The 23,599-nt window shown below is 44.2% G+C and overlaps 1 protein-coding gene and 1 non-coding gene across 2 annotated transcripts; one reads left to right on the top strand and one right to left on the bottom strand.

Annotated features, from left to right (window-relative positions):
- The first annotated feature begins 1,679 nt into the window (after nucleotides 1–1,679).
- LOC139398319 (uncharacterized) lies at nucleotides 1,680–23,012 on the top strand. Its single transcript, XM_071144383.1, has 9 exons — nucleotides 1,680–1,817; nucleotides 2,797–2,975; nucleotides 3,746–3,868; nucleotides 4,415–6,815; nucleotides 8,568–8,678; nucleotides 10,155–10,290; nucleotides 12,093–12,218; nucleotides 19,772–19,932; nucleotides 20,800–23,012. The coding sequence occupies exons 2-9, from the start codon at nucleotides 2,916–2,918 to the stop codon at nucleotides 23,010–23,012; spliced, it is 5,331 nt and encodes a 1,776-aa protein (XP_071000484.1). The 5' UTR covers nucleotides 1,680–1,817; nucleotides 2,797–2,915.
- trnae-uuc (transfer RNA glutamic acid (anticodon UUC)) lies at nucleotides 11,824–11,895 on the bottom strand. Its single transcript has one exon. It is a non-coding gene; the product is annotated as a tRNA-Glu (tRNA).
- Nucleotides 23,013–23,599: the final 587 nt, after the last annotated feature.

The raw sequence follows: 23,599 nt of genomic DNA on the forward strand, positions 1-23,599 counted from the left end.
TCTACTCTACAATGTCTGCTGTGTGTTGCAGGCAACTGTGCTGAATCTGCTGTTCTTCTTGATTTCAATCAAAATGTACCAGTCTCATAGAGGTAGATAGAGGACTCATCCTTGTGTCTGTGACAGAATTATTATTATTATTATTTGTTTTATTTATTTCACCTTTATTTAACCAGGTAGGCTAGTTGAGAACAAGTTCTCATTTACAACTGCGACCTGGCCAAGATAAAGCACAGCAGTTCGACACATACAACAACACAGAGTTACACATGGAATAAACAAACATACAGTCAATAATACAGTAGAAAAAAAGAAAAGTCTATATACAGTGAGTGCAAATGAGGTCAAATAAGGGAGTTAAGGCAGTAAATAGGCCATGGTGGCGAAGTAATTACAATATAGCAATTAAACACTGGAATGGTAGATGGGCAGAAGACGAATGTGCAAGTAGAGATACTGGGGTGCAAAGGAGCAAGATAAGTAAATAAATACAGTATGGGGATGATGTAGTTGGATGGGCTGTTTACAGATGTGCTATGTACAGGTGCAGTGATCTGTGAGCTGCTCTGACAGCTGGTGCTTAAAGTTGGAGAGGGAGATACGAGTCTCCAGCGCCAGTGATTTTTGCAGTTCATTCCAGTCATTGGCAGCAGAGAACTGGAAGGAAAGGAGGACAAAGGAGGAATTGGCTTTGGGGGTGACCAGTGAGATATACCTGCTGGAGCGCGTGATATGGGTGGGTGCTGCTATGGTGACCAGTGAGCTGAGATAAGGCGGGGATTTACCTAGCAGAGACTTATAGATGACCTGGGGCCAGTGGGTTTGGCGCCGAGAATGAAGCGAGGGCCAGCCAACGAGAGCATACAGGTCGCAGTGGTGTGTAGTATATGGGGCTTTGGTGACAAACGTATGGCACTGTGATAGACTGCATCTAATTTGTTGAGTTGAGTGTTGGAGGCTATTTTATAGATGACATCGCTGAAGTCGAGGATCAGTAGGATGGTCAGTTTTACGAGGGTATGTTTGGCAGCATGAGTGAAGGATGCTTTGTTGCGAAATAGGAAGCCGATTTTAGATTTAATTTTGGATTGGAGATGCTTAATGTGAGTCTGGAAGGAGAGTTTACAGTCTAGCCAATGGGCAGTACCATTGAGACAATCCGTTCTGAAGTAATCAATTTTCTTGTCTGATCCTTCCTGATGTCCCGGTTGGACATGGATCAGCCAATGAAGTTAGAAGTCCCACCCAGTTGATTATATTAAAATGGTGGAAGTCCTCAGTCGCACCGCCCATGATAAATAGCCTTTTTGCCACTAGAGGCCTCTATCCTTATCTATGACCAGTCTAGCCAGTAAGGTGTTATACATTGTGTGACCATTGGGGGGTGGTACACCAAAGTCTTTTTCCTCGTTCGAAAGGAAGGTAAAAGCTTGCTACACAACCAGCGCCAGCGATTTTCATTAGCTACCACAGCCACAAAGTCATAAACCCCGCCCATTTTCTACAATTTGTCTTCTTAAAATCTGATTTCCAACCTAACCTCCACCTCATTATTAACCGTATGCCTAAAAAAAAAAAAAAAAAAATTAAGACCAAATTTGTAGCTTTTCATGAATTTTCTACAATGCAGACAATTTTGACTTTGTGTGTGGGTTATCTAGTGGAACGCCCCCAACCGGAAACACAACGTTTCGATCCCGAAAGAGCGGTACACGTGGAAAAACACCGGGGACCCGAGTTGATGAATTAATTAAATTCAGATGGATTATTGGAATCATATTCATCTCTAAATTGGATATAATAAGCGCTTTACTGAGGTATGTTAAAATATTAGCAAGGTTTGAGGTCTAGCGTTTTTTCAAACTGCTAGCTAGCATGGCATTGCTAACAACTAACAAAAACCGCACCACGTTATAGCTAACGTTACTATTTTTTTCACAGTAAGATTAAATCACATTCCCTGCATTGTCATATCAACTGTGTTACGGACATTAGTATGAACGATTATGGGTGTATAACGTTTAGCGATTAATTTAGCTAACTTCGTTAGATATCCAAACGTAATGCCAACGTTTTGCTGCATGTGTACTTTGCCAATGTACTGTCTGTCAGCGTGACAATTGTTAACTTTGACCAACAGACCAGCATCTGCGTTAGACCCTTCTGACTCCCAGAAAGCTCCGACTCAAACTCCCATTCACTAGCTCTGCAAGCGTTATAATGGCAAAATGCGTTCATTGAATTTCGCTGAGAAACTACCTTAATTTACTCCCGTTATGGCCGGTATAAAAAAAAGGCTTAAGTAAATCGGTCAAATAAAAATATTAGCTCAAATACCTTTTCAGTATATCCTGTTACTATCATCCGTAAAATATATTTTCAAATCAACTGGTCCTGGTTAAGCATGATCAACAGTACAACTATAAAACTCGAATAACCAAAATAACTTCGCTCATTGGTTTATTATTATAACGCCTATGAATCGGAGCATTCTGGACTTTAGAGGTCCCTAACGTAAAGATACTGGTTGAACTAGGTAACTACTTAATCATGAAACCCTATATTCTACCCCTGAAAGACCGTGCTTAGCTACACTAATCTTCAGTTCTGGTGGCTAGAATAGGGCTGTGTTGCACATCTGAATAAATATGGTAGTCAATTGCCTTGTCAGAAGGCCGGAGTTCCATTGGCTGACATGGGTTCATTCTCTGACTCTTCTTCTTTAGATACATACATCTCTTGGTAACACTCACTGTACCTAACATCTTCTGCTTTGTTGTTGTCCCTCCCCCATAGCCTACCATGCTGAGGTGGTGAGACTGGGTGGTCACAGTGATATGGTAATGTAAAGTGAATGACGCAGGACACTGACAGTACTGGCTACAACAACAACAAACAGCAGTGGTTTGCCTGTGATGAGTGGCGACGGCACTGGTTTGGGGGCCCCTGGCCCGCTAGCAGGTTATTGGGAAAAAGTCAGTTGAACTCGTATTGTCTTCCTCTCACTTACTGTCACTTGTGCAAAGCTATTTTGGGTCTGAGAGATGCTGTCTGATTGGGAAGGCAGAATCCTCTTGTATCCCAAATCAACATTCAAAATCGATCTGTTGTGTGGGTGCTTTTGAGGGCTAGATTGATTGACATTGACTGCCGGGTACAATGCAAAACTTAAAAATGATTCTCATCGACTGGATTGTAAATCCACTGTAATAAATGATATCTTGAGATACAAAAAAAAAATCTATGATACTGTGTCCTCTAATTTGATACTACACTGTACTATATGGCATTAAGATACTCTCTGATTCTAAATGATACTGTGTACGATACTCTGATGGCACTCAATTCTATTTTGACGATACCATTATCGGGATCCCCTCCCCGATGCATTAAATGAAAACACAAAGCAGGTTATACTCTTTGGTCCTTTAAAAACCTGCTGTAAGTAAAATATTGTGTGCTATATCTTGGAAAATGAATGTCTCTCTGGATGACAACATGTTTACATCTGTTTACAACATTATGGCTGTCTTCCTAAAGAAGTGAAAATCTGCTTTGTTTTTTTGTCTTCTGGCTAAGGTACTAACAAGTGTCACGATACTGGTCATACTCTGTTGTACTCAATGATACTGTACAATACTGTACAATGTGTATTTACTGTATGTGGTCTCTCCGTTGACCAGGTTACCCTCCCCTACTGATATCTATCAGGGATATTAACATGTTTTGTGATTGGTCCCTGCAGATCCAGGAACGCTCAGCTTTGTTGGAGACCTGTCCATGGTGTGCTGCTAAAGGACAGTCTCTGGCCCTGCGCTCCTACAGGATCAACTCCCAGGAGTTCATCACTCTCTGCACTGACCCACAGGTAGGGTAACGTTAACACACACACACACACATGTGCTCACGTACACAGACACACACGTATACACGCGCACACAATCAGCACAACGTCAACAAAAAACAAGGGTGGATCAATGGGTGAATCCTAAACTGTCTGAACAAGACACCGGGTTTAGTAGTTTCCTAGAGAAACTGGCCCTTGCCTGGATTTGTTTTGTTGTCCGCCATTGTGGCAGTATTATGAGAGAGTCCAGTTTTGGCTGAATTCTGTGTTACTGTCAGCGCAGTAAATGCATTCAGAAACTGTGCTAAAGTATCCTTTCACTCTGCTAGTTTATAGTCTTGAGTGTTGTCCTCTAGTGTTTTCCTGGGCCACATCCTTCAATGCAAGAGTGAAAACAAGTGGTAGGATCAAGAAACAATATGAAGCCAATGTGAAGTTTGAACTTCCCCGACAGTTACCCATCATTTCTTCATTCAGCCTCGCCTCTTGCCAGGCCATTGTAAATATGAATTTTCTTGCCTGTTTTAAATAAACAAATAAATCAAAGTAACTTATTCTCCCCTACAGTGCCTGTTTCCCTTGGTCTCTCGTCCTTTGGAGGATGTCCTGGCCAGCCTCGTACCCCCTCTACACCAAACTCAGACAGGGAGCAAGAGGAAGAGCCCCTGCGGGTTGGAAAACGGAGACCCTGTACCTTCCCCCAAACATGCACGATCGGTGGAGTCCGAAGTGGCCGAGGACGGCGTTTCACAGAGTGGAGCTCTATCAGTCAGCGGCATCACCAGCAAACTCAATGGGGAAGAAGAGTGCTTTAATGGGAAGAAGGAGAGAATCCGCCAATCAGAACACACCAGCATGGATGTGGTGAATAAAACCCTCAAACACACACTTCCTGAGACTGAGAGGGGAGGGGCCAACGCATATCACAAGGATTCTGGTTGGTCGATGCCAGAAGAAATGGACCAGGAACTCCTAGAAGAGGAACAAGATGGTGTCTGTCGCCCAGAGGACGGTACACCAACTTTAGACAAGGGTTTTCCTCTCCAAAAGAAGATGTTACCAGTCTTACAGGTGGCCGTTTCTGCTGTAGAGTCTACTGTAGAGTCTGAAGGTGAACAAAAGGAGGTTCTCTCTACTTTACAGGAGGCTGTATTTGCCCGAGAAAATACTTTCTCTGCCCCGCAAGTAGCCATTTCTCTCCCAGAGAAGATTTCACGTCCCTTACATGTGGCCGTTTCTGCCTCAACGTCTGCCCCAGAGAAACCCTTGGCCAAGGTTGCCTTAGTGGAGGTTGTCCCTACCTTCGAGGACACAGTGTCTCTCTTAGAGGCTCTGACTGCCCCAGGGGAAGTTACACAATCACGTCAGAAGGTTCACCCTCCCTTACAAAGGACTGTCAAGGTTGTGTCTGCGCCAGAGAAGGTTGTGTCTGCGCCAGAGAAGGTTGTGTCTGCGCCAGAGAAGGTTGTGTCTGCGCCAGAGAAGGTTGCGTCTGCGCCAGAGAAGGTTGTGTCTGCGCCAGAGAAGGTTGTGTCTGCGCCAGAGAAGGTTGTGTCTGCACCAGAGAAGGTTGTGTCTGCGCCAGAGAAGGTTGTGTCTGCGCCAGAGAAGGTTGTGTCTGCGCCAGAGAAGGTTGTGTCTGCGCCAGAGAAGGTTGTGTCTGCGCCAGAGAAGGTTGTGCCTGCGCCAGAGAAGGTTGTGCCTGCGCCAGAGAAGGTTGTGTCTGCGCCAGAGAAGGTTGTGTCTGCGCCAGAGAAGGTTGTGTCTGCGCCAGAGAAGGTTGTGTCTGCGCCAGAGAAGGTTGTGTCTGCGCCAGAGAAGGTTGTGTCTCTGCGCGCCAGAGAGGTTGTGTCTGCGCCAGAGAAGGTTGTGTCTGCGCCAGAGAAGGTTGTGTCTGCGCCAGAGAAGGTTGTGTCTGCGCCAGAGAAGGTTGTGTCTGCGCCAGAGAAGGTTGTGTCTGCGCCAGAGAAGGTTGTGTCTGCGCCAGAGAAGGTTGTGTCTGCGCCAGAGAAGGTTGCCATGGTTCCACCTGCCATGGAAGCTGTCCTGGTGTTGCAGGATGCTCTGACTGTCTTAGAGAATGCTTCACCTGGCATAAAGGAGGGTCTCGCTGTCTTAAAGAAAGATGAGGAAGAGGAGTGTTTAATCGAGGAGAAAGACGTGGCTATACTTGTGGCTTTGGATGATGTCCCTGCCTCAGAAGAGGTTGAGAAGGCTCTACCTGCCTTGGTGGAGGCTGTCCCTGCCTCAGAAGAGGTTGAGAACTCTCTACCTGCCTTGGTGGAGGCTGTCCCTGCCTCAGAAGAGGTTGAGAACTCTCTACCTGCCTTGGTGGAGGCTGTCCCTGCTTTAGAGAAAGATGAGGAGGAGGTGGCTACACCTGCCTTGATGGATAATGAGTGCGGAGAGGATGATCTGTCTGTCTTTGACGAGGAAGAGTGCTCCCCAGAGGTGATGTGTAGGCCCTGTAGTGTGGACCTCAGTCAGAGCAAAGTGCCTGTTGAAGTTCATGATGATGATGATGGTCCTATCAAAGCTAGAAGAAGAGCTCAGAACACCCGGCAACTAATCAGTAGCGAGGACGAGATGACCGGCGAAACCATGGAAACAGAACGGGAAGGAAGCGTCACTGAGGAAGTGAAAGTCGTGCCATCACCGCCAAAAAAGAAAATGGGCCGGCCGAGAAAGACTTCTATTATTAAATACACGCAGGTAGTGGTGCCCAACTTTGACCCGGAAGTGATCTCAACTGAGGAGTTGGTTCCGGTTCCCGGGCCTCACCTATTCTGGAGGAATGAGCATAGTCTGTGTTGGCTGGACACCTTGCTGGTAGCGCTGGTCCACCTTCACACCCTGAGGGACAGACGGCCCACCAAGAGGCCCACTGTAGGTCAACCTGTCTGGGACCTGTGTGAGAGTTACAACCGGGCCTGTGGTCTCATCACAGCCTACCAACACACTGGCGCAGGTGGGTGGACTTATCTATTTAGTAAGTTTTATTTGAATTGATGTACAACATTGGCAGCTAAGAGCTGAATATCTATTTTGAACGGGGAAGAATGTATCCGCACACACACCATCCCTTTGATACAATACATGTATTGATTGAATTACCCCTCTACAGACTTAGCCCTGTCTAAGCTCGATGTCGGCGGGGTTGTACTAAGCTATATGGAATTGTTTTAAGAAGGTCATACCAACGATAATTTATCTATTTGATTTAGAATTTTAAGACTGCTTGAAGTGTCATTTAAAAAAATAATAATAATTAATTTTTGGCCTTTCTGCTGTTAGCCCATACAAATGAATTGTATAAAATATTTACTACATGGATAAACAGATGGTCCCCTCCCCCCAACAAAAAAAATCTGAAGTAAGTTTGTTCAGAAATGTCTGTCCTATATTTGAGAGAGATAAAAGAAGAGGAAATATTATTATTTTATTTATTTATTTACATGTATTTAGCCATCAAAATGATGAAATAACACATATGGAATCATGTAGTAACCAAAAAAGTGTTAAACAAATTAAAATATATTTAATATTTTAGCCACCCTTTGCCTTGATGACAGCTTTGCACACTCTTGGCATTCTCTCAACCAGCTTCATAAATAATGCTTTTCCAACAGTCTTGAAGGAGTTCCCACATATGCTGAGCCCTTGTTGGCTGCTTTTCCTTCACTCTGCAGTCCAACTTGTCCCAAGTCATCTCAATTGGGTTGAGGTCAGGTGATTGTGGAAGGCAGGTCATCTGATGCAACACTCCATCACTCTCCTTCTTGGTCAAATAGCCCTGACACAACCTGGATGTGTGTTTTTGGGTCATTGTCCTGTTGAAAAACAAATGATAGTCCCACTAAGTGCAAACCAGATGGGATGGCGTATTGCTGCAGAATGCTGTGGTAGCCATGCTTGTTAAGTGTGCCTTGAATTCTAAAAAAATCACAGACAGTGTCACCAGCAAGACGCCTCCACACCATTACACCTCATCCTGCATGCTTCACGGTGGGAACCACACATGCGGACATCATCCATTCACGTACTCTGCGTCTCACAAAGACACGGTGGTTGGAACCAAAAATCTCACATTTGGACTCATCAGGACAGATTTCCACTGGTCTAATGTCCATTGCTCATGTTTCTTGGCCCAAGCACGTCTCTTCTTCTTATTGGTGTCCTTTAGTAGTGGTTTCTTTGCAGCACTTCGACCATGAGGCCTGATTCAAGCAGTTTCCTCTGAACAGTTGATGTTGAGATGTCTGTTAATTGAACTCTGTTAACCATTTATTTGGGCTGAAATTTCTGAGGCTGGTAACTCTAATGAACTTATCCTCTGCAGCAGAGGTAATACTGGGTCTTCCTTTCCTGTGGCGGTCCTCATGAGAGCCAGTTTCATCATAGCGCTTGAAGGTTTTTGCGACTGCACTTGAAGAAACTTCCAAAGTTCTTGACATTTTTCATATTGAATGACCTTCATGTCTCAAACTAGTGATGGACTGTCATTTCTCTTTGCTTATTTGAGCTGTTCTTGACATAATATGGACTTGGTCTTTTACCAAATAGGGCTTCTGTATACCCCCCCCCACACACACACACACACACACACACACACTTTATCACAACAGCTGCCTTCATCAGGGCTTCTCGTGTATTAATCTATTACCTAATCCTTAATACATGTTTACACCTGTTTGTGTTTTTCTCCCTCATCTCTCTCCAGACGGTGTTGTCAGAGTGCCCTCTGCGGTGTTACAGAGGGTCCAAACTGAGATGCAAGCCATCAGGATGTCCATCTTTAGACTGCTGGAGCCCCTACTGAAATGTAAACTGGGTAAGAACCTGGCTGGGGGCCTCCCGAGTGGTGCGTTGTTCTAAGGAACTGCATCACAGTGTTAGCTGCGCCACTAGAGATTCTGGGTTCGAGTCCAGGCCCTGTCGCAGCCGGCCGCGACCGGGAGACCCATGGGGTGGCGCACAATTGGCACAGCGTCGTCCGGCTTAGGGGAGGGTTTGGCTGGCAGGGATGTCCTTGTCCCATCACGCACTAGCGACTCCTGTGGCTGGCCGCTCGCAGTGCACGCTGACCCGGTCGCCAGGTGCACTGTGTTTCCTCCAACACATTGGTGCGGCTGGCTTCCAGGTTAAGTGGGCATTGTGTCAAGAAGCAGTGCAGCTTGGTTGGGTTGTGTTTTGGAGGACGCACGGCTCTCAACCTCCGTCTCTCCCGAGTCCGTACAGGAGTTGCAGCGATGAGACAAGACTGTAACTACCAATTGTATACCACAAAAAAGAGGTAGAAAAAATAAATAATAATTTAAAAAAATTAAAAACAAGAACCTGGCAGGGAATCAGAGGTGATTGGTGATGGCTCTCAGCAGTTCATAGGTCAACCAACATGTGTGAAAGCTAGAGTCTTTCTGGATAAGAGCATCTGCAAAATGACTCAGATGTGTAATAGGCTATTTGTGCATGTGACCCTGCTCTTACCTACTTAGTCTAAAGTAATATACAGTGCATTCAGAAAGTGTTCATACCCCTTGACTTATTCCACATTTTGTTGTTGCAGCTTGAATTCAAAATTCATTAAGTTGTTAGTTTTCTTTTTGTGCAAATGTATTACATTAAATACAGAAATATCTCATTTACATAAGTATTCACACCCCTGAGTTAATATTATATTGAAGCACATTTGGCTGTAGGTCTTTCTAGGTAAGTTTCTAAGAGCTTTCCACACTTGGATTGTGCAACTTTTGCGCATTATAAAAAATAAAAAAAAATGATTTGAGCTCTGTCAAATAGGTTGTTATCATTGTTAGACAACCAGTTTCGGTTCTTGCCATAGATTTACAAATAGATTCACTGTCCTCTTGGTAAGCAACTCCAGTGTAGATTTGACCTTGTGTTTTAGTTTATTGTCCTGCTGAAAGGTGAAATCCTCTCCCAGTGTCTGGTGGAAAGCAGACTGAAGCAGGTTTTCCTCTGGGATTATGCCTCTTCTGTTTCTTTCATTTTTATCTTGTAAAACTACCCATTTCATAATGATTACAAGCATACCACCTTCTCAACCATCTCTTACCTTCAGAACTAACACAAACATACCACCTTCTCAACCATCTGTTACCTTCAGAACTAACACAAACATACCACCTTCTCAACCATCTCTTACCTTCAGAATTAACACAAACATTCCACGATTGATTAAAAATGTACCTGATTTTACTTTGTGAGCTGACCCTGATTTTATTTTTTTATATATATTTTTTAATCCCTGACCTCACCCTGACCCCTGCTGTCTCCTCTCCTGCAGGTCAGAATGAGACACCTGTGTTTGCCCTGCCCCTCCTTCTCAGGGCTGACTCCTGGGCAGAACCTCTCTTCCAGCAAACTTATGAGTGGCAGTTTGAGTGTATCTCAACAACTTGTCAACATGCCACCAACACCAAGTAAGAGCCATCTTGAACTTTTAGGGACAGTTTTCTAGACATAAATATATAACCTAGTCTTGGACTAAGAAGCACTTTCAATGATGAATCTTCATCTCTCTGTGATTTAGTGATCAATATCATTATTAGTCATTATCCTAGAAGATATGTGGGGCAGGTTGCAAGTTCAAACCCCCGAGCTGACAAGGTACAAATCTGTCGTTCTGCCCCTGAACAGGCATAACTGTAGACTCTGTCATATTAACCTAATGGTCAGTACTGTAGACTCTGTCATATTAACCTAATGGTCAGTACTGTAGACTCTGTCATATTAACCTAATGGTCAGTACTGTAGACTCTGTCATATTAACCTAATGGTCAGTACTGTAGAATCTGTCATATTAACCTAATGGTCAGTCAGGTGAGAGAGCAGATTGAAACAATGAATGAAAACAAACGTTTACTCATCTAATTCCTTCCTCTATTTTGGGGATTGATATGACTCATTGAGAATCTTGGACCAGTACAGGTTTACCAAAATAGACAGGGAAGCAAGTTTACCAATATAGACAGTGAAGCAGGTTTACCAATATAGACAGTGAAGCAGGTTTACCAAAATAGACAGGGAAGCAAGTTTACCAATATAGACTGTGAAGCAGGTTTACCAAAATAGACAGTGAAGCAGGTTTACCAATATAGACAGTGAGGCAGGTTTACCAATATAAACAGTGAAGCAGGTTTACCAAAATAGACAGTGAAGCAGGTTTACCAATATAGACAGTGAAGCAGGTTTACCAATATAGACAGTGAAGCAGGTTTACCAATATAGTCAGTGAAGCAGGTTTACCAATATAGACAGTGAAGCAGGTTTACCAAAATAGACAGGGAAGCAAGTTTACCAATATAGACAGTGAGGCAGGTTTACCAATATAGACAGTGAAGCAGGTTTACCAATATAGACAGTGAAGCAGGTTTACCAATATAGACAGTGAGGCAGGTATTTGGCAACATTTTAGCAGTGCAAAGAGCAAACAATACTGTGAACCTATTGGTCTAATTAAGACTCTTCAAGGAACTTGGCCCAGTATCTACAATACAGATGGTGAAAAGGGTAGCGAATTAGTCTGTTGGAACTAAACCGTTATTTACTGGGGCGGCTGGTAGCCCTGCGGTTTAGAGCATTGGGCAAGTAACTGAAAGTTCCCTGGTTTGAATCCCAGAGCCGACGAGGTAAAAATGGTCTGTTCCCTTGAGCAAGGCACTTAAACCTTAAACCTGTTCGTAGGCACTTAAACCTTAAACCTGTTAGTTGTTCTGGATCAGAGCGTCTGCTAAATGACTCAAATGTAAATCTCATTGAATATTTCCTGTAGTTTTTGGTTTGGTATCTTTTGATGAGCTTGACTCAGTACAAGTTTACCAGATGATGAAACGAATAGATATTATTTGTTGAAACCTTCATCTCTTATATTCCTGTGTGAATTAAAATGTAATTGGTTTAGATGGCTTATAATACTTTTTAAGTGAGATGAAAACTATAAACAAAAAGACTCATTCCCATACCGGGAGTCGAACCCGGGCCGCCTGGGTGAAAACCAGGAATCCTAACCGCTAGACCATATGGGAAGCTGTGTCTGTCTGTATTTTAATTGGGCTTTTGAATAGTAACAAGAACAATGATGTAATGTTGACAGAAAGGGAGTGTACAAGGACATTTCAGAAAATAATTTTCATTAAACAAATAAAGGGGGAAACTGACTCACTCAACTGGACCAAAAGGTCTGTGTGTCTTTTATTTACTATCAAATGTATTTTTCTTTCAGATGTAAGAAGACCCTCACCACTTTCACCAAGGTGCTTTCTGATTGGCACCCTCTCAACGCAGCCCACCAATCACGTTGCAGCAAGTGTAATAAGAGGAAGCAGACCAGGATGTTGGTGCTGGAGAGGTGAGGGCGCAACTTCTAACCTTTCATACCTGGGGTGTATCTCAAACCAGGGTTGGGGACAATTCTGTTTTTTTAAATTCTGGAAGTAAATGAAATTGAAATTCTGTTCACGAATTGAGAAGTCGTCACAGAAAACAATGGGCAACTTCCTATTCAGTGGAGGAGTAGAACTGAATTGACCCCAACCCTGATCTTAAGTGAATTCTGCTCCGAGGATTTCCAGGCCCTTTTCTCTTTACCTATTCATTCAGTGCAGATGGAGGAGATGAGTAGTGGAAGCCACTGTAGACTATTGAGATGGAGCCGTATAGTTGATATTGTAGACGATTGAGATGGGGCCGTGTAGTTGATATTGTAGACGATTGAGATGGGGCCGTGTAGTTGATATTGTAGACGATTGAGATGGGGCCGTATAGTTGATATTGTAGACGATTGAGATGGGGCCGTATAGTTGATATTGTAGACGATTGAGATGGGGCCGTATAGTTGATATTGTAGACGATTGAGATGGGGCCGTATAGTTGATATTGTAGACGATTGAGATGGGGCCGTGTAGTTGATATTGTAGACGATTGAGATGGGGCCGTATAGTTGATATTGTAGACGATTGAGATGGGGCCGTATAGTTGATATTGTAGACGATTGAGATGGGGCCGTGTAGTTTTTAGAGGGCTTGAAGTTGACGTATGATGCCACCCGGTGGCCATGTTTGAAGACCACCGCATGAATTCTTCCGATAACAGCTGACTAGCTTCCAGAAAGAACATGATAACAGTGCCTAAAACGTCTTTGATTCATCAGTATTTGGCTGCTCTAACATGGCAGGAAAGACAACGGGGGAAAAAAAAACATGTTTATTGATTCCCCACAATCATGAAACACCAGGATACACCAACTGTCAGAAAAGCGAAGAAACATTTTTGCCTGTCAAGACCTGAACCCAGACAACTGTCAGTACAGGGTCTGCTACGATCATTTCATCACTGGTAAGTCAAGTCTGATCAATTTCCAGTTTAGTTTAGCCGTTATGCTAACCAGGTGTTGACAACACTGTTAAACAAAATTAGCTAGAAAGATAGCTTGTAGTCTAGCTATTAGCTTGTAGTCTAGCTATTAGCTTGTAGTCTAGCTATTAGCTTGTAGTCTAGCTATTAGCTTGTAGTCTAGCTATTAGCATGTAGTCTAGCTATTAGCATGTAGTCTAGCTATTAGCATGTAGTCTAGCTATTAGCATGTAGTCTAGCTAGTGTAGTATTCCTAATGTGATGAGTAGATTGGATGGTCATAATGTAGGCTATTAATAAGTGGGTAGTGGCATAGGCCTATAGGTTATTCTGGAGACCTTTCTGTGGCCTTATGACAAACATTTCATGGACTTGTAAAATGACTGGAGACATTAGCAGAATATTTTTTTAAAAGACGATGGTAGTCTCGGCCTACTTTGCTGACACTTGACAACAGATGAATGAAAACGACCTTGTCTAGAATGTAACCATATAATCTAGGCCTATGAAAAGGGGTCATGGCTAGAAGGGATCCAGCTATTGGTAAATTAATGTCAAGTCATTTTTTTTGTTTGTTGCATTTTAGCTAAACCTTTTCCTTACCCTAATAATTATCCTAACCTGCTATGTTAATTATCCTAGCCTGCTATGCTAATTATCCTAGCCTGCTATGCTAATTATCCTAGCCTGCTATGTTAATTATCCTAACCTGCTATGTTAATTATCCTAACCTGCTATGTTAATTATCCTAGCCTGCTATGCTAATTATCCTAACCTGCTATGTTAATTATCCTAGCCTGCTATGTTAATTATCCTAACCTGCTATGTTAATTATCCTAACCTGCTATGTTAATTATCCTAACCTGCTATGTTAATTATCCTAGCCTGCTATGCTAATTATCCTAGCCTGCTATGCTAATTATCCTAGCCTGCTATGTTAATTATCCTAACCTGCTATGTTAATTATCCTAACCTGCTATGTTAATTATCCTAGCCTGCTATGCTAATTATCCTAACCTGCTATGTTAATTATCCTAGCCTGCTATGTTAATTATCCTAACCTGCTATGTTAATTATCCTAACCTGCTATGTTAATTATCCTAACCTGCTATGTTAATTATCCTAGCCTGCTATGTTAATTATCCTAACCTGCTATGTTAATTATCCTAGCCTGCAGCGTAAATTCTCCTTATTAGCTACGAAAAGTCAAATGACGTAGTCGGATCCCTTCTAGCGATGACCATGAAAAGAGAAGACGCAAATTGAACAATCTGAGGCTCTTATAGCCTGGAGGAGGACATTATTGTCCAATGACCCAGTGATCATTTGTAGAGAACTTGATTCATAAGTAGAGGTAAAATGAATGGACATTACAGCATAGGACAAATGCCTCACTGGGATATGACAACCTGTTGTGTTGAGTAATGTTCCAGCCCAACAATATATTGAATATTTATATGACACTAAAACACCTGAACGAATTAAACACAACCAAAAGATTATGAGCCATGATGGTATTGGTGACCTTAAAGAAATGATATTCTAACATCAGGTGTGCCTCTCGTGTTTATGTACTGTAGGTTCACCAGCTGACCTCTGTCAAGACACCCATGTCGACTGAATTCCCCCTGTGAAGATCACCAATGCTGCAGGACCATCAGTTTCCCCCCTGTGAAGATGACCAATGCTGCAGAACCATCAGTTTCCCTCTGTGAAGGTGAGTAATGCTCCAGCACCATCAGTTTCCCCCCTGTGAAGATGACCAATGCTGCAGCACCATCAGTTTCCCAACTGTGAAGATGACCAATGCTGCAGCACCATCAGTTTCCCCCTGTGAAGATGACCAATGCTGCAGCACCATCAGTTTCCCCCCTGTGAAGATGACCAATGCTGCAGCACCATCAGTTTCCCCCTGTGAAGATGACCAATGCTGCAGCACCATCAGTTTCCCCCTGTGAAGATGACCAATGCTCCAGCACCATCAGTTTCCCCCCTGTGAAGATGACCAATTCTGCAGCACCATCAGTTTCCCCCCTGTGAAGATGACCAATGCTGCTGCACCATCAGTTCCCCCCCCTGTGAAGATGACCAATGCTGCAGCACCATCAGTTTCCCAACTGTGAAGATGACCAATGCTGCAGCACCATCAGTTTCCCCCCTGTGAAGATGACCAATGCTGCAGCACCATCAGTTTCCCCCCTGTGAAGATGACCAATGCTGCAGCACCATCAGTTTCCCCCCTGTGAAGATGAGTAATTCTCCAGCACCATCAGTTTCCCCCCTGTGAAGATGACCAATGCTGCAGCACCATCAGTTTCCCCCCTGTGAAGATGAGTAATTCTCCAGCACCATCAGTTTCCCCCCTGTGAAGATGACCAATGCTGCAGCATTTTATACTTCTTCGTCCTTTTCCAGATATGAAAGGAGCCATCCTTCAGTTAGACACATTGGTTGTCAAATGCTCTACTTTGGTAAATCTGAATGATTTATGTTGTGCCATTTGAGTAGTGAGCACCTTGTCATGACAAAATAAACCGTGTGAGTATATACAATGTCATTTTAAACCAAATGTAAACTACTAATGTTTATGATATTGTTAACATACTGTATTTTAATATATAGTTGTATAGGTGATATTAAAACTATATTGTGTGTCATCTCTGCTTCACCCCATTGAATAAAATGTATTTCTTATAGCCCAACTATTGTTTTTTTTCTTTTTACGATTTAAACACATTTAGCATAGACAGTGTAATCGTTGTGGTAGTCTTTGGCAAACCATCTTCATTATCACAGTGGAACCTCCAAGTGCCTCTCAGACCTTCTGGCAGACAAGTATCTGGCATGGAACTTGGTGGTAGTAGTTTGTGTGCCTCTCAGACCTTCTGGCAGACAAGTATCTGGCATGGAACTTGGTGGTAGTAGTTTGTATGTTCTAAGATAAGGATCCCATCATCTCCTACCAGACATTTCACCACCAATATTACAAGGGTTGGATTTGCACTAAAACAATGTCATGTCAACACAAGGCATGTAAAACATCTGGTGTAGTCTTAGCCTCTACAGTGCATTCGGGAAGGATTCAGACCCCCATTGACTTTTTCCACATTTTGTTATGTTACAGCCTTATTCTAGAATGGGTACACTTTTGTTTTCCTCAGCAATCTACACACAATACCCCATAATGACAAAGCAAAAACAGGTTTTTATAAATGTTTGCCTTGAGACTACAAATTGAGCTCAGGTGCATCCTGTTTCTATTGATCATCCTTGAGATGTTTCTAGAACTTGATTGGAGTCCACCTGTGGTAAATTCAATTGATTGAACATGATTTGGAAAGCCTCACACCTGTCTATATAAGGTCCCACAGTTAACAGTGGATGTCAGAGCAAAAACCAAGCCAAGAGTTCGATGGAATTGTCTGTAGAGCGCCGGGACAGGATTGTGTCGATCTGGAGAAGGGTACCAATAGGCATTGAAGGTCCCCAAGAACACAGTGGCCTCCATTCTTAAATGGAAGAAGTTTGGAAACACCAAGACTCTTCCTAGAGATGGCCGCCCGGCCAAACTGAGCAATCGGGGGAAGGGCCTTGGTCAGGGAGGTGACCAAAAACCCGATGGTCACTCTGACAGAGTTCCTCTATGGAGATGGGAGAACCTTCCAGAAGGACAACTGTCTCTGAGGACCACCAATCAGACCTTTATGGTAGAGTGGCCAGATGGAAGCCACTCCTCAGTAAAAGGCACAAGACAGCCCCCTTGGAGTTTGCCAAAAGGCACCTAAAGGACTCTCAGACCATGAGAAACCAGATTCTCTGGTCTGATGAAACCAAGATTGAACTCTTTGGCCTGAATGCCAAGCATGAAGTCTGGATGAAACCTGGCACCATCCCTACGGTGAAGCATGGTGGTGGCAGCATCATGTCTGGAGGAAACCTGACACCATCCCTACGGTGAAGCATGGTGGTGGCAGCATCATGTCTGGAGGAAACCTGGCACCATCCCTACGGTGAAGCATGGTGGTGGCAGCATCTTGCTGTTGTAATATTTCTCAGCGGCAGGGACTGGGAGACTCGGCAGGATCTAGGGAAAATGAACGGAGCAAAGTACAGAGAGATCCTTGATGAAAACCTGCCCCAGAGCGCTCAGGACCTCAGACTGGGGCGAAGGTTCACCTTCCAACAGGACAATGGCCCTAAGCGCACAGCCAAGACAAAGCCGGAGTGGCTTCAGGACAAGTCTCTGAATGTCCTTGAGTAGCCCAGCCAGAGTCCAGACTTGATCCCGATCGTACATCTCTGGAGAGACCTAAAAATAGCTGTGCAGAGACACTCTCCATCCAATCTGACAGAGCTTGAGATGATCTGCAGAGAAGAATGGAAGATACTCCCCAAATACAGGTGTTCCAAGCTTGTAGCGTCATACCCAAGAAGACTCGAGGCTGTAATCGCTGCCAAAGGTGCTTCAACGAAGTACTGAGTAAAAGGTCTGAATACTAAATGTAAATGTCATATTTCAGTTTAACCATTTTTGAACGCAGTAACGTAAATTGTGTAACAAGTCAAAGGGTCTGAATACTTTCTGAATGCACTGTACATTGTTGACTGGTATACATTTTTTTTTCTTGAACATATAGCTCAACAATATGTAAATAATGTTAGTCGATAATGCTTCAGATGGACAATGTCAAAAGGGGTGCATTGCAAATGCCTACAAGGCAGCGTTTCTCAATCTCGGTCCTTGGGACACACAGCGGTGCACATTTAGTTTTTTTTGTCCTAAGTCTACACAGCTGATTCAAATCTTGATGATAACTTAATTATTTAAATCAGCTGTGTAGTGCTAGGGGCAAAAAAAATGGAATGTGCGTACCGAGGACCAAGTTTAGGAAACCCTGCTATAAAGGCTTATGCCATCACACTGTAGGCCAGTGGTTCCCACTCCGGTCCTCGAGAACCTCCAATAGCACACAGTTTTTATTGTAGCCCCGGACAAGCACACCAGGCTGCAACAAAAATGGCTGGGAACCACTGCTGTAGACCTATGGCTGCATTGGCGTTGCAAAATGCTGCAAAATGGGTTCACGTGGCTGATAATCCTGAACAAAAGTGACAATCAAATAATACTAATTGTAAGAGCTTACAACTGAACAAAAGGTAATGTTCATTTGAGAATATGACACACAAATTAGACAGGATTGTGAGCTGTGATGAATCAACATTGACACCTAGTTCATCTTGAATAATAGTTTTAAAGTGAACAATTAAAACAAGTTTAAACACTTCACTTCAAAGAATCAACACTATTTCAGATAATTTTCAAAGTGTTTCGCGAAAAACTAACTCCTATGTAAAGGTTAGACGTGTTAGTAACAAGTAGGCTATTATTATTATTATTATTATTATTATTACTAAAGCATAAAACATGTAAATACCAGAAGGGGCCAACATTGCTCCACTGATCCCTGATCTACTGGCTGGGAGGACTTCTATTCCAGCCCAGCAATAGCACACTTCATTTTGATCAATTGAATCATGTATGTTAGTGCTGGGTTGAAACAGAAGCCTGCACGCCCAGCAGGGTTGGCCTTCTCCAGTTGTAGGAGGTTTCTACATTGTGTGTGTGACCTTTTTAAAATGTATTTTTCTTTACTCAATATGCCAACACATTTTACACATATAATCCATGGTTTAAAAGGATCCTTATTCTCTTGGGACATTCTTTAGGACCTCTTCATCTGCAGACAGGGTTTCACCGCTCTGTGTATCGGAGGACAGAACACATCACATAGAAACAGGCTGCGTTCTACTCCAGTTAGACAGCACTAAATATTATGTTGCTGTGTCTCTCATAGTTTTCCTCGCTAGGGACTGTAAACTGGGGAATCTTTTCATAGTGTCCTCCCACAAAGGTACCTAGCCTACCCAGAGTACTACTCTCCCTTCTCTGACAGCAGGAACTGCCATCTATTCCTTTCACCCGTTTCCATGGCTGTTAGCTAGCTAGCTACAAATGCATTTTGAGTTACAAAAATAAATAGATCAAGATAGGTAGCTAATATGAAGTTAGCTTGCTGGTGATATTTAATTTACTTATACAGTATGTAAAATCAGCTAGCGAACATTACATTAGCTCATTTGAGTTAGCCTGCAGCTGTCATTTTCAAAATTATATTTACTTACTTGAATAGGTTCTTCCACTGCCTCCGTTTTCTGGGTCCTTAGAAAAAAATAAATAATGGGCAATCTTCCCGACGTTTACGGTGATAGCAAAACGCAGCCAGCCATGGGGACGATTGGAGGACTTGCTGGTCTTCCAAAGCTAGGTGATTTGTGAAGCAACTGCAAGCGCTCGAGCTTGTCTTGGTTTTCCTTTTTTCATGTTTTCTGTTACAGATTGTCGTTCTGTTACCAGTCGGGTGCAGATGGAGGACAGGAAATGAGTAGAGGATTTATCATCCAACGATCGAGACACCATGTTGTAGATAATGTCTTGCTTTCTCTACCTCTTTTTCCTGAGGCTGATATGTATTCTGTCTGTTCCTCCAGGGTGTCTCCTGTGTTTGTGCTGCACTTTGTAGAAGGTCTTCCTGACAACGACCTCTGCGTGTACTCCTTCACCTTTCAGCAGCAGGAATACTCCGTCACCACAGTCATACAGTATGACCAGCAACTCAAGCACTTTGTCACCTGGATACGCAGAACTGACGGTCAGTGTGACTTTGTCATTTAGTTCAGTATAACATTATTTGTCCCTTCAGGGGCAGTTGACTGTCATTTCCTTAGTAAAGTTTGTGTTGTTGTTGTTTACTGGTCAACAAGTAAATTTGTGTTCTTTGTAAATGTATATGTCGGGATTATCAACTTCCCCAGTCAGATGAACTCGTGGCTACCATTTTTATGTCTCTGCGGACAGTTTGAAGGAAATTGCTAACTAGTGTTAGCGCAATGACTGGAAGTCTATGGTAACTACTAGCATGCTTATAGATTGCTAGTTAGCATTGGCTCGCGAAACTAACTCTTAACTTCCTTCGTACTGGATGCAAGGACATAAAAATGGTATCCCTGAGTTCATCTGACTCTGGAAGTAGATAAAGGGCTTAATTGCCAAAATCTCGAAATATCCCTTTTAAGAATGCTATATATAGCTTATTCATACCTCCATTATCAATGGATAGAAGCAATTATATTTCATAATTGAAAAGTAATGTCAGTCTCTGTCTAATTATGTGTAGCATTTATAAAATGCCAATCAGTAAGTCTCTACATTGTGTTGGGTTAACTCTTTAAAAGAGATGGACAGCACACCAAAAATACCTTCAATAATCCATTTAGTTATCACAAGGATTCAGCACCTTCCTACGATTGAGGAATGATCAGAGTGAGCATGTTATCCAGTCCTCTGTGACTGTCCACAACCAGTGTATAGAACCCATTCCTCTGTGACTGTGGTAACTCTCCCCGTCCACAACCAGTGTATAGAACCCATTCCTCTGTGACTGTGGTAACTCTCCCCCTCCACAACCAGTGTATAGAACCCATTCCTCACTCTTCTCTCATGCTGTCTCTCCCCACAGGATCGTGGTTGGAGTTTGACGATCTGAAGCACCCTAACTGTGTCTCCCACACCCAGCTGGTGGTCCCTCCTAGAGAAATCCATGTTGTCTTCTGGGAGTTGAAGACCGACAGACCGGACAACCCACAGACACCCTGCTCTCCCCCTGTATCCCTGACAAGCACTTTACTGATACACAAAGAACTGCAGCAACCTCCCTTAGCCAAACTCTTTGTCAACAATGAATCTCAAGACATCTCTCAGACGGTCTCTGATGATGCGGACACTGACATGGACACCGCCAAAACTGCTGGCTATATTGATAACGATATGGACGCAACATTAACGAATAACGTTAACTCTCCCATCGCCATCGGTTCCACCAGTGTGCTTCATGGCGTACCGGTTCAATCCTGTTACCACAACCTCTCTCTCCCCCTTCACAACGACACAGCCGTTGTCGAGGCACTGACTGTGTCTGACGATACCGACATCATGGACGCCACGGTAACCACTGGTAAAGCTGGTAACTCGTCTATCAGCACCACACTGCTTGACACCTTCGAGGGCCTCTCCCACGATGACGTTGTCACCCTGACGCTCGTAGAGGTTAAAGTTGGCTCTGATGGGAGGCCGTTGGACGACAACAATGTCTCCCTGGCTCCCGGGCAAAATGGAGACCTCAGTCCTCCTCTACCTGCTCCTACACCTGAGGCTGAGAACCCTGCACCTGCCCACGAAATGCCCCCTGAAACAGATGTTGTCGTCATCAAAAGGCCATCGTCCCCTGATACTGCCAGTGTGTTTCTCCTTGCCAGCAGTGACGGTCCTTCTGAGCCCGACTCTGAAAAGCCCACTCCTCCTAGTCCTCCCAGACTCAGAAGGGGCAGAAGCACCAGCAATAAAGCCAAAATGATGGCATCCAACACTCCAGTTGCACCAGCAGCTAAGGTGGTCGCAACAACACCACCAAGAACAGCTACACCAATGGCACTTCCTGGAAAGTGTGGTGGAATAATCCTGCCCTCAGTTGTATCTATGATGTCACCGTCATATGTGGAACCCAGCACCCCAGCACCAGAGGCCCCTACTCCTCCTTCTCCCCCGCCCCACTCCAAACCCACTACTACCTCCACCTCTCTGCAGAGCAAACCCGGCCTTCCACCACCCCCGGACCCCAACTCTCGCTGGTCCTACCTGCTTAGCCTCCACCCCACCTCCATCCCCAATCCCCCAAGACCAACCAGTCACTTCAAACACTCAACACCCAACCGGTTCCAGCAGCTTTCACATAGCTGGCAGACCCCAAGCATGGCTCCCCCCAACCCAGACGCCAGGTTGAAGAAGCCTCCGCCTCCGCCTCTACCCAAACCCAAACTAAGTAAGGTGGACAACGAGGCCCTGCCGGTGAAGGCTGCCGAGATGTACGGAGGGTTCCAGGCCAGAAGCAGGATCGTAAATATAAACATGAACAGCCCCTCCAAGACTTCATCTCCCACCCAGCTTCTCTCTCAAAGAACTGACCCTCAAAATGGCGCCTGGAAGATACCAAGTCAACCTCCCGCCCTCGTCTCGCGAAAACCACTGATCAACCACACCACTTCAGCAGTGCCTGTTGTGACCTCACTTCCTCCCTCTCCAGGAGTCACGGAGATCCCTAAAATCTCTTCCTCCAGGAAACACAGCCCCGGCAGTCAGGTCAGTGAGACCGATGCCCTCAGGTACAAGCTGCTGAAGAAGCTGAAAGCCAAGAAGAAGAAACTAGAGAAGCTGAATCAGATGCTGGGTTACCAGGGGGGTGCGGGAGGACGTGGGGAAGTAACCTGCACACCAGACATCACTGATCGGAGTCCCTCCCACACCGTGAGCTCTAGTACCTCTGTCTACGACAGCCCCGCATACGACCAGTTCTTTGCTGACCTTCTGTCGCCGGCGACGACCGCCAGCAACCTATCGCCGGACAGCACGGGCTTGCTGGAGATGCTGACCACCAATGGGCAAGAAGGGGGCGGGGACTTGGCGTGTGGGGGGAATGGTATTAGTGGAGCCTCACAGGTGGTGACACCTGTGATCTTGCATCCGGCCAATCACGGCGTAGTAGTGCCACAGCCTGGTCTAGCCGAGCCAATCACGACCTCTGGTGAGAACTTCCTGGAAGAGTTCATATCAGGGTCGGCCAATCAGCAGACGGAGATGGAGACAGATACCCTTAGTGCTCTCGACCTGTTCTTTTAGGCACGTTAACTACAGGTCTAGGATCTGCTAACAACTCTTACCCAACCCCTAAGCTTAAACTTTGGGGGGAAATGCAAAGCTTACCTCAGATCAGTGGGTAAGTCTACGTCTCAAATGGCATGCTAATCCCTATATAGAGCCTCTGGTCAAAAGTAGCACCATAGAGATCCTATTAAATTAAACTACTCTAATTCCTAATTATATGAGTAGTGCACTATAAAGGGAGTAGTGTGCCATTTTGGATGCATACAGACAGTTTCTAGCAGAAACTGCATGCTACTATTCCTTTCAGTCGGGAGAGTGAGTGAGTGAGTGAGTGAGTGAGTGAGTGAGTGTGTGCTTGGCATCAATGGGTTGTTCTGTTCTGGGTAGCATGTGTTACATGAAGCGGAATCAAACTGCCATTTTAAAGAGAGAGTTCACCTAAATTACAAAGTGACATATTGGTTTTCTTACCCTGGAAGCAGTCAATGGACAAGGTACGATGGCGATCCATGCTTTGGTTTAGTTTCCCTGCCACTGTTTCCACGGTTTCCACGTTTTAGCGTTTGTGGCACAAATCCCATTCAAGTCATGGGACCGATGTA

This window comes from Oncorhynchus clarkii, unplaced genomic scaffold (assembly GCF_045791955.1).
Source record: "Oncorhynchus clarkii lewisi isolate Uvic-CL-2024 unplaced genomic scaffold, UVic_Ocla_1.0 unplaced_contig_8551_pilon_pilon, whole genome shotgun sequence".
Taxonomy (NCBI): domain Eukaryota; kingdom Metazoa; phylum Chordata; class Actinopteri; order Salmoniformes; family Salmonidae; genus Oncorhynchus; species Oncorhynchus clarkii.

Coding starts and splice junctions, on each gene's coding strand:
- LOC139398319 (XM_071144383.1), top strand. CDS start 2,916: ATGAGTGGCGACGGCACTGGTTTGGGGGCCCCTGGCCCGCTAGCAGGT. Junction 10,291..12,092: donor CAACATGCCACCAACACCAA/GTAAGAGCCATC, acceptor TTTTTCTTTCAG/ATGTAAGAAGACCCTCACCA. Junction 19,933..20,799: donor CTGGATACGCAGAACTGACG/GTCAGTGTGACT, acceptor CTCTCCCCACAG/GATCGTGGTTGGAGTTTGAC.